The 13,707-nt window shown below is 54.5% G+C and overlaps 1 protein-coding gene across 2 annotated transcripts in view; it reads left to right on the top strand.

Moving 5' to 3' along the window:
• LOC120395538 (interferon-induced protein with tetratricopeptide repeats 5-like) overlaps positions 1–13,707 on the top strand; it is a 48,387-nt gene that overhangs the window by 3,333 nt on the left and 31,347 nt on the right. The window contains exon 2 of one of the 2 annotated variants that reach the window (XM_039520008.1): positions 10,169–10,236. In XM_039520008.1, coding sequence (XP_039375942.1) covers positions 10,232–10,236 — 5 coding nt within the window. In that variant the 5' untranslated portion in view covers positions 10,169–10,231. Of the gene's footprint in view, positions 1–10,029; positions 10,237–13,707 lie in introns of those variants that run through there. The other variant, XM_039520007.1, reaches the window with a different exon arrangement.

The raw sequence follows: 13,707 nt of genomic DNA, 5'->3' as shown, positions 1-13,707 counted from the left end.
ACCCAGCAGCTCCCGTTGTTCTCATCTGGGGTCCAAGCCGCCTGCAGTATTCTCAGGGGAGTGGGGTGCGGTGGAATCCTCTGTTGTTCTCAATGGAGGTGGGGTGAGGAAGAGTCTCCATTGGGCTCAGTGGACACTGCTAGCACTTTTGAAAAGCAGCCACAGACGCTTAGACAGCTAAGGGAGTATCTTTGAGGTCTGCTGGGCACTCCAGAGATTACCATAAAGGACCCTAAGCTCCCAGGTGGGTGAAGTGGACAAAGGGGTGGGGCAGGGGCGTGGGTAAATGCTCCTTACCTGGCATGTTCCAAAGCCCTCCCAGAGGTCCTGTGCGCTCCAACCCCTCAAGCACAGGGACCCCATCAGGTGCAGGGGAAGACGCTTGCCCCAGCGCTGCCGATTGGCCAGACACGGCCAAACATCACGGGCCCCTCAGTGCTGCGATGAAGGGATCGGCAGACAGCCAGGGCGGGCCGGGTGGGAGTGAGAGAGGAGTGGGAAGTGGCAGGTTTGCCCTGTCGGGGGCGCTGGAGGGGACGAGGCGTACATCCACAGGGAGTGGGGGAAGGGGCAAAACAGAAGAAAGCTCTTAGTGGGTTGGGGGCTGCTTCACACGCAGAGCAGGTGCCCTGCTTCCAGCCGCAATCCTGTTCCACAGCAAACACGGGCAGTGAGCAGGCACCTGCCCTGGGGCTGCCCAGGATTGGGGGCCCCTCCCAGCAGCTGTTTGCGGCTGGATGTGTCGCCAGTGAGAGCTGGAAAGGAGCCATTCTGTGGGCACAGTGGAGAGCTGAGGTGGTGTGATGGGGTCGGCACTACTCACCCATCGGCGGCACCTTCTTCTGGCTCACCCGGGGAATTAGCTCGGACGCCCCTTCCCGCGGTTACTACGCCCGTCGAGCCCCTGGGTCACGCTCTGGCCTCTGGCGCGCCGGGAGCAGCAGCGCTTCCCTCTCCCTGAGCCCCCCGACCACGTCCTGTTAACGTTCTGCCCCCTGCCAGGTGTCACTGCAGTCTGCTCCAGACGGCCCCGCCGCCCCAAGGGGTTCTCCCGAGTGTGTCACCCCAGCAGGGACTGGAAGGGGAACCCGGCCCGCCCTCTGCCCCGGGTGCCAGTCCAGTGACCCTTAACCTAGAGCTATGGGGTATTCCTCTCCCAGCCCTAACTGCTCCTCCCCTGTGTAAGTGCCCCCACCCCCGGGCTGCTCCGGCTCCAGCGCCCCCCACCCCCAGGCTGCTCCGGCTCCAGCGCTCCCCACCCCCGGGCTGCTCCAGCTCCCCAACTCCAGCCCCTCTGGCTGCTCCAGCTCTGGCGGCTGCTCTCCCCTTAGCTCAGCCCTGCCCTGGCTCAGGCAGCTCCCACTCACAGGGAGGACGGGACCCCGGGCTCCTGACTCCCTCATTGGCCTGCCTGCCCTGTCAATCAGCCCGACCTGGAGTATTGGCCCCTCCCCATTGGCCCCAGGCACTGTCAGTCTCAGGATTCTGATTTCTCCGTGGCCCTTCCCCCGTATTGGCAGAGGGCAGCTAAACAGCCCCACTCAGTTTCCGTGAGGGGCCAGCAGCCCCCTTACACCGAGACGGCTCTGCCTCCGTCCCCACAGCTTCCTGCCCTTCCCCCTCGCACCCGGGAGCAGGACTGCTGCTTTCCTCCTTGCAGCCGACCAACTTCCTCCCTTCAGAGAGCCGGACAGCTTCTCCCCCAATCAGCAACTAGCCCCTAGCTGTGCCTGGGTTTCCTCCGGGGGCAGCCTACGAGTCATTACCTAATTGACCGCTTCAGGCCTTGTCTGGGGTGGACACCCCATCACAGGCAGCTTCAAGAAACTTTTCTGCAGGTCCACTGGGACTGGCTGAGTTTTCAAGACCCTACACAACTCCCTGCTGCGGGAGGAAAGGGGAGAAATCGGGGGGAGTACCCAGTGACCTTGGCATGCGAGGAAATGGAGTCCCCATTTTCTCCACCACTACCCAAGTGCCTGATCCTGCTGAAATCAGGGCAGCGGGTGGGGTTGCCACTGACGACAGCGGGAGCAGAAAGGACCCTGTGTCAGACACACTCAGTCCATCGGACGAGGGTCCCAGCGCAAGGAGGAGCCGAGCTCTCGCTGCGAACGGGATGGACGCAGAGAGGCTTCCTGGAGGTCAGAGTGAGGGATTTGCAGGGGGAAAGGGAGCGCACTCAGCATGCAGGGAGGGGCAGCAGGATGTCCCTCAGTCCCCCCAGTCAGGAATCCTCCTGTCTGCTCTCTTGTCGGAGCAGATTGGGCTCTCCCCCCACCCCACCCCCTCAGCTAAGGCATGGGTGGCAGGTAATGAAGACTGAGGGAGGCTAAGTCTCCCCAAACCTCTGCTAATGTCCCCTGCTGCAACCCCGGGATGAAGGATCAGGTCGCCGGCCGGGGCTCAGGACTCCTCCAGACTGCTCCAGGGGCCAGCCGGGCTTTGAGGCTGCTCCAGGCACCGGTTGGGGTTCCAGATTTTACTGGCCCTGGCCAGAGAGAGCGGGGGGGTGGGGGCAGAAGTGGCACAGTGGGGACAGGGCCTCGGGCAGCAGAGGCAGGGCAGGGGGTGCACCTGTCGCCCATGAGCTAAGGAATATCGCTCACCTCTCTTCTGCATCACCCTGCAATCCCCCAAAACCTGCTTAGCGTCTCCTCCCTTCCTGCCTCCTTCCCCACCCCTCCTCGGTTCCCAGCACCAATGGACGCGCACAGGGCGCTCACAGCATAGCTGCAGGTTTTACCCAGACTGGCTTGTAAGCAAAGCAGTCCTTGGCCCGAGCAGCTGGCTCTTCACTGCACTCTTGCAGAACGGGCCCGACTGTTCCAAATACATCGACGGGCCTGGGAGGCAAGTGGAGAGAGGCGGGGCTTCCCCGGTTAGCCAAGCTGGGGGACTCAACCACCTGCAAGGAAACTCCACGTCTGAAGTGACTGGTGCATTATTCCCAGCCCCGACCCCCTGTGCAAAAATCATGAAGCCAGGGCCCCCCAACCCCAGCAAATCAGGAGATGGGTGTAAAAGTCATGAGGTTTCCTAAATCTATGGATGTTGGGGGGGGCTATTGGCCTTCTGATGTTGATGCTTTAGGGGGAAGCCCCGTGCCCCTGAAGTGTGTGCGCTCTCTGAAGGGTCAAAATCCAGCCTTAACACGCAGGCAAAAATGTGTCCTTCCCCACAGCTCCTCGCATGGGCTTTCCTGCCCCTCCATGCCTCCAGGGTAGGGGACATGCCAGCTGATCACCTCCATCTCTCTCCCATCCCATCCCTAGTCTTTCACCCCCACCACCAGCCCCTTTCCTGTCCCGCTCCTGCCTCCTACCCACTTTCCCTGCAAACCTTAAATCTGCCCCCACCCCTTAGCCTCGCCAGCCTCCCTTTACAGGGCTCTGCTGCTCCTCACACCCCCTGAGACCTAACAGTGTCCTGGCTAGCCCCAAGCCCACCCTCATGGAGTGCCAAACATTTTGCCTCTGAGCATCAGAGTGACCACCCATTCTTTATTTTATAGGACTGTCCCTTATTTCATTGATTTGGCCCTTATGGTGACCACCCATAACTTAATTCTCCTGTGGTTTTCCCCCCTTTCTTCCATCCAACATAGGTGGTCACATTACTACGCGGGGCTTCGGTCTTACTGAACACAGTCGGAGATGGCTGCCCTCTTCATTACAGGCACCTTCCCTGCCACATGCAGACAGCCTGTAGGGAAATGGCAGCCATCTTGCTGGCTTCCGCCCCACTGAGAGTAATGGGAGATAGCAGCCAAAATGGCTGCGGAAAACTTCACTCCTTGGCAGCGTGGCTGGTGAGGGCAGGGCAATGCAGGCCTGAGCGACCCTCTGTGTCAGGGATGGAGGCTGTGCCAGTCACATGGGTGGCTTTGCAGGGCTATGGAGAACTGTGTCCATCGGAGCCCCAAGCCCCCATGTGCCATGGTGTTGCCGGCCCAGAGGGCCCAAGGGGGCAACAGCGGGGTTCGTTGCCCGGTGTGCGTGGCACTAATTAACACACCAGGGTGGAGAAGCAAACCAAGTTTATTCGAGATCTCGAAATAGGCACCAGGAGAAGCAGTATTTCAAATCAAGTTTACCGATACAAGCAAGTTCCCCTTTTTATATTCCAAGTTGTCTGTATTAGCCTTGGGTTTTTTCCTTTTTTCCCTTCCTCCCTTCCCTTGCAGCAGATACATTAGGCAATAAATTGTAGCTTGTTAGAAACTTTCCCGTCTGCATGTTTATCTCTGGCCTTCACGACACAGACACATGCAGACTTCCTCCCCTTCTCACTACCGCTTTTTGCTGGTTCGAGCTGTACTGCAGCTGCTAGCTAAAGAGCTGGCGGTTACAAATTTTCGCTTTCTGGCTGTTAGCATTTTAGGTTGGTTAAAGTTCACAACATGGAAGAACTTTGGTTCACTCAGGCCTCGAGACACCAACAACGGGAGCCCAGAGGTGGCTCCCCAGGGCCACGGGGAAGCGTATTTATTGTCACACCGGCTGGATGGCTCACGAGTGAGAATACCGGCTTAGGGCAGACTTTTAAGACCCACAGCACAAACCCCAAACTGGCTGGGAATTCTATACTTCGATTTCACCAACCAAGTGACAAGTTTGAACCCCTCAGCCTCTAGGCAGCTTTACCGTGGGGCCACAGACACTCCCCTGGGGCATTCCGCTCTATCTCACAATCCAGGCAAGCTTGCTCTGTGGTACATGGTCGCTTTACAGCAAAGATCACAAAATATTCAGGTTAGTCTTACTCACAAAGGACCAGGCACTGACACCCAGCTCAATTTGCACCTTAGATCTCCCACCCAAGACACCACTTGTAGACATTTCTCTAGTAAACTAGAATTTATTAACCAGGAAAAAGAAATAAGAGCATTATTTACAAGGTAAAAACAAATTTACATTTAAATGAATGGAGATATCCTATCTCCTAGAACTGGAAGGGACCTTGAAAGGTCATCAAATCGAGCCCCCTGCCTTCACTAGCAGGACCAAATAACCATACACACAGAACATGGTGCAGTCTTAGGATTCACATGGTGCTAGAGCTGCTGAAATATGCCAGCTCGATATGTCCATTAGGGCTAACCCCGGTTAGTCCTGCGCATCTCTTGCTTGTGTTTAGAAATCTTTGCCCCTGAGAATCCACACAGGATAAAAGGGCCAGAATTCCTTCTGCTCCGAGATTTTTATCCCCAGCTCCCTAGAGTCTGGGATGAGTGCTTCTACATGCTTGATTTAGTTCTAAACGGAGCACGGGATCCGGTCCAAGAGGTGAATATCACTCAACTGCTTTGTAATAGCATCCATAAAATAATTACATTTAACATCTCTGGGGGGAGGGGACCACCAAAGAAATCCAACACAGGAGCATTTAATTTCAGAAAGGGGAACTACACAAAAATGAGGATGCTAGTTAAACAGAAATTAAAAGGTACAGTTCTAAAACCTACGTCTGTATCTATTGGGTTCCGGGAAGTGGGCGGGCGGAAGCCCGCCCACTGCTAAAGGATTCCCCACCCCACCCTCCAGCCTAAGGGGAGGATCTACAGGACCAGAAAACCCAACTGAGTTCGGGGGAGAACTAATAAAAGAACAGGGACAGGAGTGCAGTCAGAGGGTCAAAAGAAGGGAGCCTGATGGGAACACCGAGCACAGAACCCCGGACAGCGCCCACTGCTCCTCGAAGGCGTCAAGGGAGCCAGTGGACGCCACCCAGAGGAACTCTGCCCAGATACGTGAACAGACAGAGGATCAGAAACAAGCCCCACAGTCACAGGAGTCTCCATTGGCCAGCCTCCTCTCCCTGGTCGCGTAGATGGCAATTTTAGCCAGGGCGAGGAGGAGGTTGACCAGGAGGTCCCGTGACTTTGTGGGGCCACAGATAGGGAGTGCATAGAGAAGGAGGTGAGGGGAAAAGTGCAGCCAGAAACGCAACAGTATATTCGTGAGGAGCCGATATAGGGGCTGCAACCTAGCGCACTCTAAGTAAACGTGAGCCAGGGTCTCCCTCGCGCCGCAGAAGGGGCAGGTGTCTGGGACAGGGGTGAACCACGCCAAATACACGCCCGTGCTCACAGCCCCATGAAGGAGCTGCTAACTGATATCCCCGGCGGGCCTTGGGACCAGGGTGGAGTATAGGCTGGCCCACCGGGGCTCCTCACCCTCCAGAGGTGGCAGGAGGTCCCGCCACTTTGTGTCAGGGCAGGACACGAGGGTGAGGAAGTGAAGGGTGTGGAGCACGAGCGTGTAGAGATGTTTCCTTGGCGCAGTTTGGAAGCGGACTGGCTGCAGATTGTGCAGCCGGCTTACGGAGAAGGGGCGGGGGGCCGGTTGGGTCCACGGTCAGGGGCCCTCAGTCATTTAAACCAGCCTCTGTGCAAGATGAGCGGAGGATAGCTAATGTGGCACCAATTTCTAAAAAAGCTCCAGAGGCAATCCTGGCAATTCCAGTCTGGTAAGCCTCACTTCACTACCATGCAAAGTCTTTGAAACTATAATGAGGAACAGAATTATCACATATAGAAGAAAATGATTTTGTAGAATCATAGAACTGGAAGGGACCTTGAAAGATCTTCTAGTTCAGTGCCCTGCACTCAAGGCAGGACTAAGTATTATCTAGGTCATCCCTGACAGGGGATTGTCTAACCTGCTCTTTGATGGAGATTTCACAACCTCCCTGTGACGGGATGGGATTCACTACTCTAGTGCCTCCTACTGGCTGTCATGGGAATTAGCTCTACTCACTAGGGCACCCTCCTCTGGTGGTGTCTTGTCGCCATCACTTTTGTTCCAGGACCCATGTCACTCCCAGAACTGCAGAGTCCTCTTCAGTGACACTGCCCTCTGGCTGTTCCACACCCTGTGTTCCCCCCTTCCGGGGGACCCACAGTCTTTGTCCAGCCACTCCTCCAGTGGCAGCTGCAGTCCATTGTCCCAGGGCCACTTCCCATGCAGCTGCAACACCCTTTTCTGCCCATATCTCAGGTCCTCAGCCTGCAGGCCGTAGCAGCCAGCCCGGCCCCTGCTTGCAGCACTGCTCTATCCCAGGTGCTGGCGCTCCTTCGCCCGGCTCAGAGCCTGGTCTTCTCCCCTCAAGCTCTGTTCAGCTACTGAACTCTGCTATGCCTTGCAGCCTTTCTTATATGAGCCTACTGGGCCATGATTGGCTGCTGCTCTCAGCCCCTTTCTAATTGGCTGCCTACGGCGCACCCTCTGTAGGGCTGCTTTTAACCCCATTTCTGTCAGTGAGAGGTGACCGCCCCATCACACTCCCTAGGCAATTTATTCCAGTGCATAACCACGTGGACAGTTAGGAAGTTTTTTCTAATATCCAACCTAAATCACCCTTGCTGCAATTTAAGTCCTTTGATTCTTATCCTATCCTCAGAGGTTAACAAGAACAATTTTTCTCCCTCCTCCTTGCAACAATCTTTTATGTACTTGAAAACTGTGATAATGTCCCCTCTCAGTCTTCTCTTCTCCAGATTAAACCCAGTTTTTCATGTCATGTTTTATAGACCTTTAATCATTTTTGTTGCCTCCTCTGGACTTTCTCCAATTTGTCCACATCTTTCCTGAAATGTGGTGCCCAGAACTGGACACAATGCTCCATTTGAAGCTGTATCAATGTGGAGTAGAGCAGAGAAATTACTTCTTGTGTCTTGCTTACAACACTCCTGCTAATACATCCTATTTCTTGGGGAAGAGTCAACATGGGTTTTGTAAAGGGAAAATCATGCCTCACCAATCTATTAGAATTCTTGGAGGAGGTCAACAAAGACAAGGCTGATCCAGGGGATCTGACAGAAAGCCTTTGACAAGGTCCCTTACCAAAGGCTCTTAAGCAAACTAAGTTGTCATGGGATAAGAAGGAAGATCCTCTCATGGATCAATAACTGATTAAAAGACAGGAAACAAATGGTAGGAATAAATGGTCAGTTTTTAGAATGGAGAGAGGCAAATAGTTGTTTTCCCCAGGGGTCAGTACTGGGACCAGTACTCTTCTGCATATTCATAAAAGATCTGGAAAAAGAGGTAAACAGTGATGTGGTAAAGTTTGCAGATGATACAAAATTACTCAAGATAGTTAAGTCCAAAGCTGACTGAGAAGAGTTAAAGGGATCTCACAAAATGGGGTGACTGGGCAACAAAATGGCAGATGAAATTCAATGTTGATAAATGCAAAGTCATGCAAATTGGAAAACATAATCTCAACTACACATACAAAATGATGGGCTCTAAGTTAACTGTTACCACTCAAGAAAGACTTTGGAGTCATTGTAGATACTTCTCTGAAAGTATCTGCTCAATGTGCAATGGCAGTCAAAAAAAAGCTGACAGAATGTTAGGAACCATTAGGACAGGGATGGATCAAATAGAAAATACGATAATGCCTCTATATAAATCCATGGCACGCCCACATCTTAAATACTGCCTGCAGATCTGGTTGCCCCAGCTCAAAATAGATACAAGGGCAACAACAATGCTTAGGGACATGAAACAGCTTCCATATGAGGAGAGATTAAAAAAACTGGGAGTTTTCAGCTTGGAAAAGAGATGGCTAAGGGAGGAATATGAAAAAGGTCTATAAAATCTTGACTGCTGTGGAGAAAGTGAATAAGGAAGTGTTATTTAGTCCTTTACATAACACAAAAACTAGGGCTCACCCAATGAAATTAATAGGCATCAGGAAGTACTTTATATAAGGTACAGTCAACCTGTGGAACTGGTTGCCAGGGGATGTTGTGAGGCCAAAACAATAACAGGGTTCCAGAAAGAACTAGGTAAGTTCATGGAGGTCAAGTCCATCAAGGGCTATTAGCCAGGATGGGCAGGGATGCAACACCAAGCTCTGAGTCTAACTTGCCTCTGTTTGCCAGAAGCTGGGACTGGACGACAGGGGATGGACCTTATGATGATTCCCTGTTCTGTCCATTCCCTCTGAAGCACCTGGCATTGGCTGCTATCAGAAGACAGGATACTGGGCTGGATGGACCATTGGTCTCACCCAATATGGCTGTTCTTCTGTAACCTGTTCATGCTCCATGTAACCCCCTCATGCATCCTTGATCCCCATCTCCTTGTGCCCCGAACTAGACTATATAGCACTGCACAGACAAACCACCCTCAGTTCCTCCTCCGCCACAGAGTCCCATACGGGAACCCCGAAACAGTGGAAAGCAGGGCGGGTGGTGGGGCACGCACAGGGGGACACATCTCGAAGATCTCCAGTTACTGCACAGGGGGAATTACCTCTCCTTCTTTGATTGAGGAGCATGGATCACGCTGGCAGCCAATGGGGCCTCGGTGTCTAAATCAGGGGGGCACTTATGAAAATTGCCCCCTGCAGGGATAAAGCTGGGGGAGGGTTCGGGGAGGAGGAGGAGACCTGGGGGAGCAGGTACAAAGTGCTCACATTTTCCTAATTGCCCTGTCCCAGTCATTTCCCTCTGCTCCTCACTGCTAAGTGCCCCGTGCCGGGGGCGGGGGCGGGGGCAGGCTGCCAGCTGTGCCGCACAGTCCCCGTGTGTAGCACAAGGCCGGGCTGCTCACTGCCCTGTGCAGGCACCTTGAAGTGAGCGAGGGAGAGCTCCTCTGTGCTATGGGCCCCATCCTCTGCACACAACCGCAGCCCCTGTGCTCAGGGCAGCGCAGGCTGTTCCCACCCGGGCGACACGAACACCCCAAGGTGGCGGGGAAGGGCTGGCCGGAGGCCGGGACACGGCCGACCTGTTCACTGCCCGGGGCTGTGGCGCTGTGGGGTGTGTAGCAGGGAGCGCACTGGGGTGTGATAATGGAGAGACACCCCATCTGTGTGCTGGGAAACCCAGGGCAGGATTGTACATGTGCAAACGTGTGTGTGCATAGACACACACTCACACACACACCCCGTAACTAGTCCCATGTCACCCATGGGGCTGCAGATAGCAGTTCAGGCAGAGTGCAGGCTGCAGATGACAAGTGGAAGTGAAAGTTAAGTTTCAGTTTCCTTTTCTCCGGCTCTCCCCCCCTTTCTGTGGCAATGCAGTTCCCCAGCCAGCCCGGGGGGCTCCCCGGCTCGCAGCCCAGGCTGGCTATAAAGGGGCAGGCGGGTCCCAGCAGACACAGTCCGTTCTGGCCCCCAGAACCGGGCACTTCTCCAGCTTGGGCAGGAAACCAGTGCGGGGAAAGGAGCCGTCACCCCCCTGGCTGGGCCGGGGACTCAGCGGAGCGCAATGAGGTAGGAGCTTTGGGGTCGCGGGGGCGGGGGGCATTTCCAGCAAGGGCTCAATCCAGACACCTTCCCACCCCCTCTGCGCGTTTCTGGGGCTGTGAATCTCCGGCGTTTAGACCTCCGGGGCGGGGTGAATCTGCGGTAATTTTGCATCCCGTTGACGCTCCAGGCTGGTGACTCACAGGGCTAGAGCAGGTCACTGTTTGCACCTCACCCTGCGGGCTCACCTGGCCGCCACTTTCCGGAGAACTCCCCGCTCGGGCCAGCTGTCACTCCGGCTTCACTCCGCATCAACCCAGGAGCCGCGAGAGAGCCCCGCCCCCGCCCCCTCTCCCTGTGGCTGTGACCGGACTAGTCACTGGCCTTAACTCCTGCTCCCCTCCGCACAAACCGGGGGGGGGGATTAACTCCGGTCCCCGGGGAGCTGGAGCCAAAGGGCAGCCGGGGGGCGGGACGGGACCAGCCCGGGAGAAGCAGAGAGAAAAGGCGGCGGCGGCGGCGGCAGCAGCAGCAGCAGCAGCACGTAGCTACAGCGCGGGGGAGGCTGCAGGGAGGGGAACCAGCTGTTTGCAGAAGGGCGGGGGGGGCTCTTGTGAACGCTCAGCCTGGACTGAGACCACGTAACCCCTCCCCCCCCCAGCGCAGGGCCCCAGACCAGAGAGCGGGGCAGCTTGGAGGGAGGGAGGGCGGGGTCGGTGTGTCTAGCAAGGCGCGGGGGGGGGGTTGTTCTATTGTTCAGTGCGGTGCTTGTTCCCAGAAAGAGGACACTGCCGGGTGGGGAGGGGAGGAAACGGGGGTACAGTGGGGGCTGAAGGGGGTACCTGCAGCGGGGGTACTCACTGGAGGTGGGGGGCAGTGTCGCTCCCTGTCAGGGTGATGAGGATGATTGTAGCGTGCAGTGAAAATTCATTCAGCCCAGATGGAGTCCCATTTTCCCCCTCTCTTTGCAGCTCCCTGCCCCTGAAGGAGAAGCTGCAGGCCCTCCAGTGCCACTTCACCTGGAACTTTGAAATCAGAGACAAGGTACATGCAGCTCACATCCTCCAAACTCTGGCTCTCAGGATTGCCCACACTCACTACCAGAACCAGCCTACGCTCCTTGCCATGCAGGCTTATCTCTGCCACCTGCAAGGGCAATATGAAGATGCTCTGCAAAGCCTTAGAGAAGCCGAGGAGATTCTGCAAAGAGATCACCCAGATAACTTCCCCCGGCAGGTCCTGGTCATTTACGGAAACTACGCCTGGATCTATTATCACTTGGCCCACTATGATTTGGTTGAGCTTTACCTGGAGAAGGTTAGAAAGATCTGCAGCTCCCTGAAGAGCCGCTCTCCATATGCAGCTCAGATCCCTGAGATACATGCACAGAAGGGCTGGTCTCTCCTGGCAGCAGGCTTCCGCAATGGCAGAGAAGCCACAGAGTGTTTCCAAATGGCATTAAAAGAAGACGAAGCAAATGGGGAATTTCTTGCTGGATCGGCAATCGCAGCCTTCGCATCATGGAGTCACTCACCCAATTCTGTATCTTGGAATGCTGCCAGAGAGAAGTTGGGTGCCATTATCCAAGAACAGCAGCAAAACTATGAAGCTAAGGTGTATTTAGCCAAGATCCTTAAGAAGAGGGATACGCAGCAAGCCGAAGCCCTCTTAGAAGATGTTGTCCAGAATAGCCTGGACCCTGAGGTCCTGAGACATGCAGCCAAATTCTTTCTACGAGAATTCCTAGAAAAAGCAATTTCTATTCTAGAGCGAGCGATATATCTGAACCCCAATTATCATCTCCTTCACTACGACCTTGGCGTCTGCTACAAGAAACAACTGGAGGAGGCCAAATCAGGCAGAAGAGAAGAAATATTGGCAGCAGCTATTGAGGCCTTCAAAAAGGCTGTGCAGAAAGATCCAGTGTCTGTGTTTTCAAAGCTGGCTTTAGCTGAAATGTATGGGGAAAATACACCTCACTACCAAGAAGAGATTTATCTCAATCTCATGAGTGAAATGCCCAGCCTCAGCAAGAGGTGTCAGCAGGCAGTCTCCCTTCACTGGGGGGATTTCCTCTTCTACAAGCAGAAGTCACTGTGGGAGGCAGCTCAGATGTACAGAGCAGGTTTCGCCATTCCAGACAACTACCCGGAGAGGCAACAACTGAAAAAAAGGTTGGAAGAGGTGGCAGGAGAATTCCAGCAGAGCTCTCAGACCACCGAGGCTGAGGACATACATGAGTTCATTCAACAGAATGAAACTCCACAGTACATGGGGAGATCCACTGGTGGCAGCAACAGAGCAGGAGACTGGAGACGTAGAGAAAATGTGTGATCCTTTCCCTTCCCTGGACACATTGGTTACCCTCTTCCTCTCTGACACCCCTCACATTCTACATTTACACCACTGTGACACATTTTTACCTAAAATTGTTTGCTATTTAACATATTTTATCCATAACTGTTAGTTGGTTATATGCTGCTGTGACACCCCCTTTACACAGAAATTGTTAGCTACCTGTTGCATTTATACTTCAGTGTTCATTGGTTACCAACTGTATTGTACCCCACTGTATTGTACCCCACTATTGAAACCCCCTTACTGTTCACCAAAAGAAACCCCTCCCCAATTGTCCAAACCCCATACCCCCCACTATTGAATTTTCTCTGTTTTTGCATTTGCTTAATAAAGTTTATTTTGCACCCCACCAGTACAGTAATTGTCCCCCAAGATCCCCTACCTGCTGGCAGGGACAAATTCCTGTAACAGTAGCATCAGGGGAACGGACTTTCTCAAAACTAAAGCTCATTAAAAACTATCTCTGCTCTACAAGGAGTCAGGAGCAGGAGCCAAGGCTGGCATTTCAGAAGCTCACTTGGTGGAAATGAGTGTCCAGATTTACCAGATAGCTCAGCACCCAGCAGCTCCCGTTGTTCTCATCTGGGGTCCAAGCCGCCTGCAGTATTCTCAGGGGAGTGGGGTGCAGTGGAATCCTCTATTCTCAATGGAGGTGGGGTGAGGAAGAGTCTCCATTGGGCTCAGTGGACACTGCTAGCACTTTTGAAAAGCAGCCATAGACGCTTAGACAGCTAAGGGAGTATCTTTGAGGTCTGCTGGGCACTCCAGAGATTACCATAAAGGACCCTAAGCTCCCAGGTGGGTGAGGTGGACAAAGGGGTGGGGCAGGGGCGTGGGTAAATGCTCCTTACCTGGCATGTTCCAAAGCCCTCCCAGAGGTCCTGTGTGCTCCAACCCTTCAGGCACAGGGACCCCATCAGGTGCAGGGGAAGACGCTTGCCCCAGCGCTGCCGATTGGCCAGGCATGGCCAAACACCACGGCCCCGCTGCGCTGCGATGAAGGGATCGGCAGACAGCCAGGGCGGGCCGGGTGGGAGTGAGAGAGGGGTGGGAAGTGGCAGGTTTGCCCTGTCGGGGGCGCTGGAGGGGACGAGGCGTACATCCGCAGGGAGTGGGGGAAGGGGCAAAACAGAAGAAAGC

This window comes from Mauremys reevesii, linkage group 1 (assembly GCF_016161935.1).
Source record: "Mauremys reevesii isolate NIE-2019 linkage group 1, ASM1616193v1, whole genome shotgun sequence".
Lineage (NCBI taxonomy): Eukaryota > Metazoa > Chordata > Testudines > Geoemydidae > Mauremys > Mauremys reevesii.
This window is presented reverse-complemented; position numbering and strand designations above follow the sequence as displayed.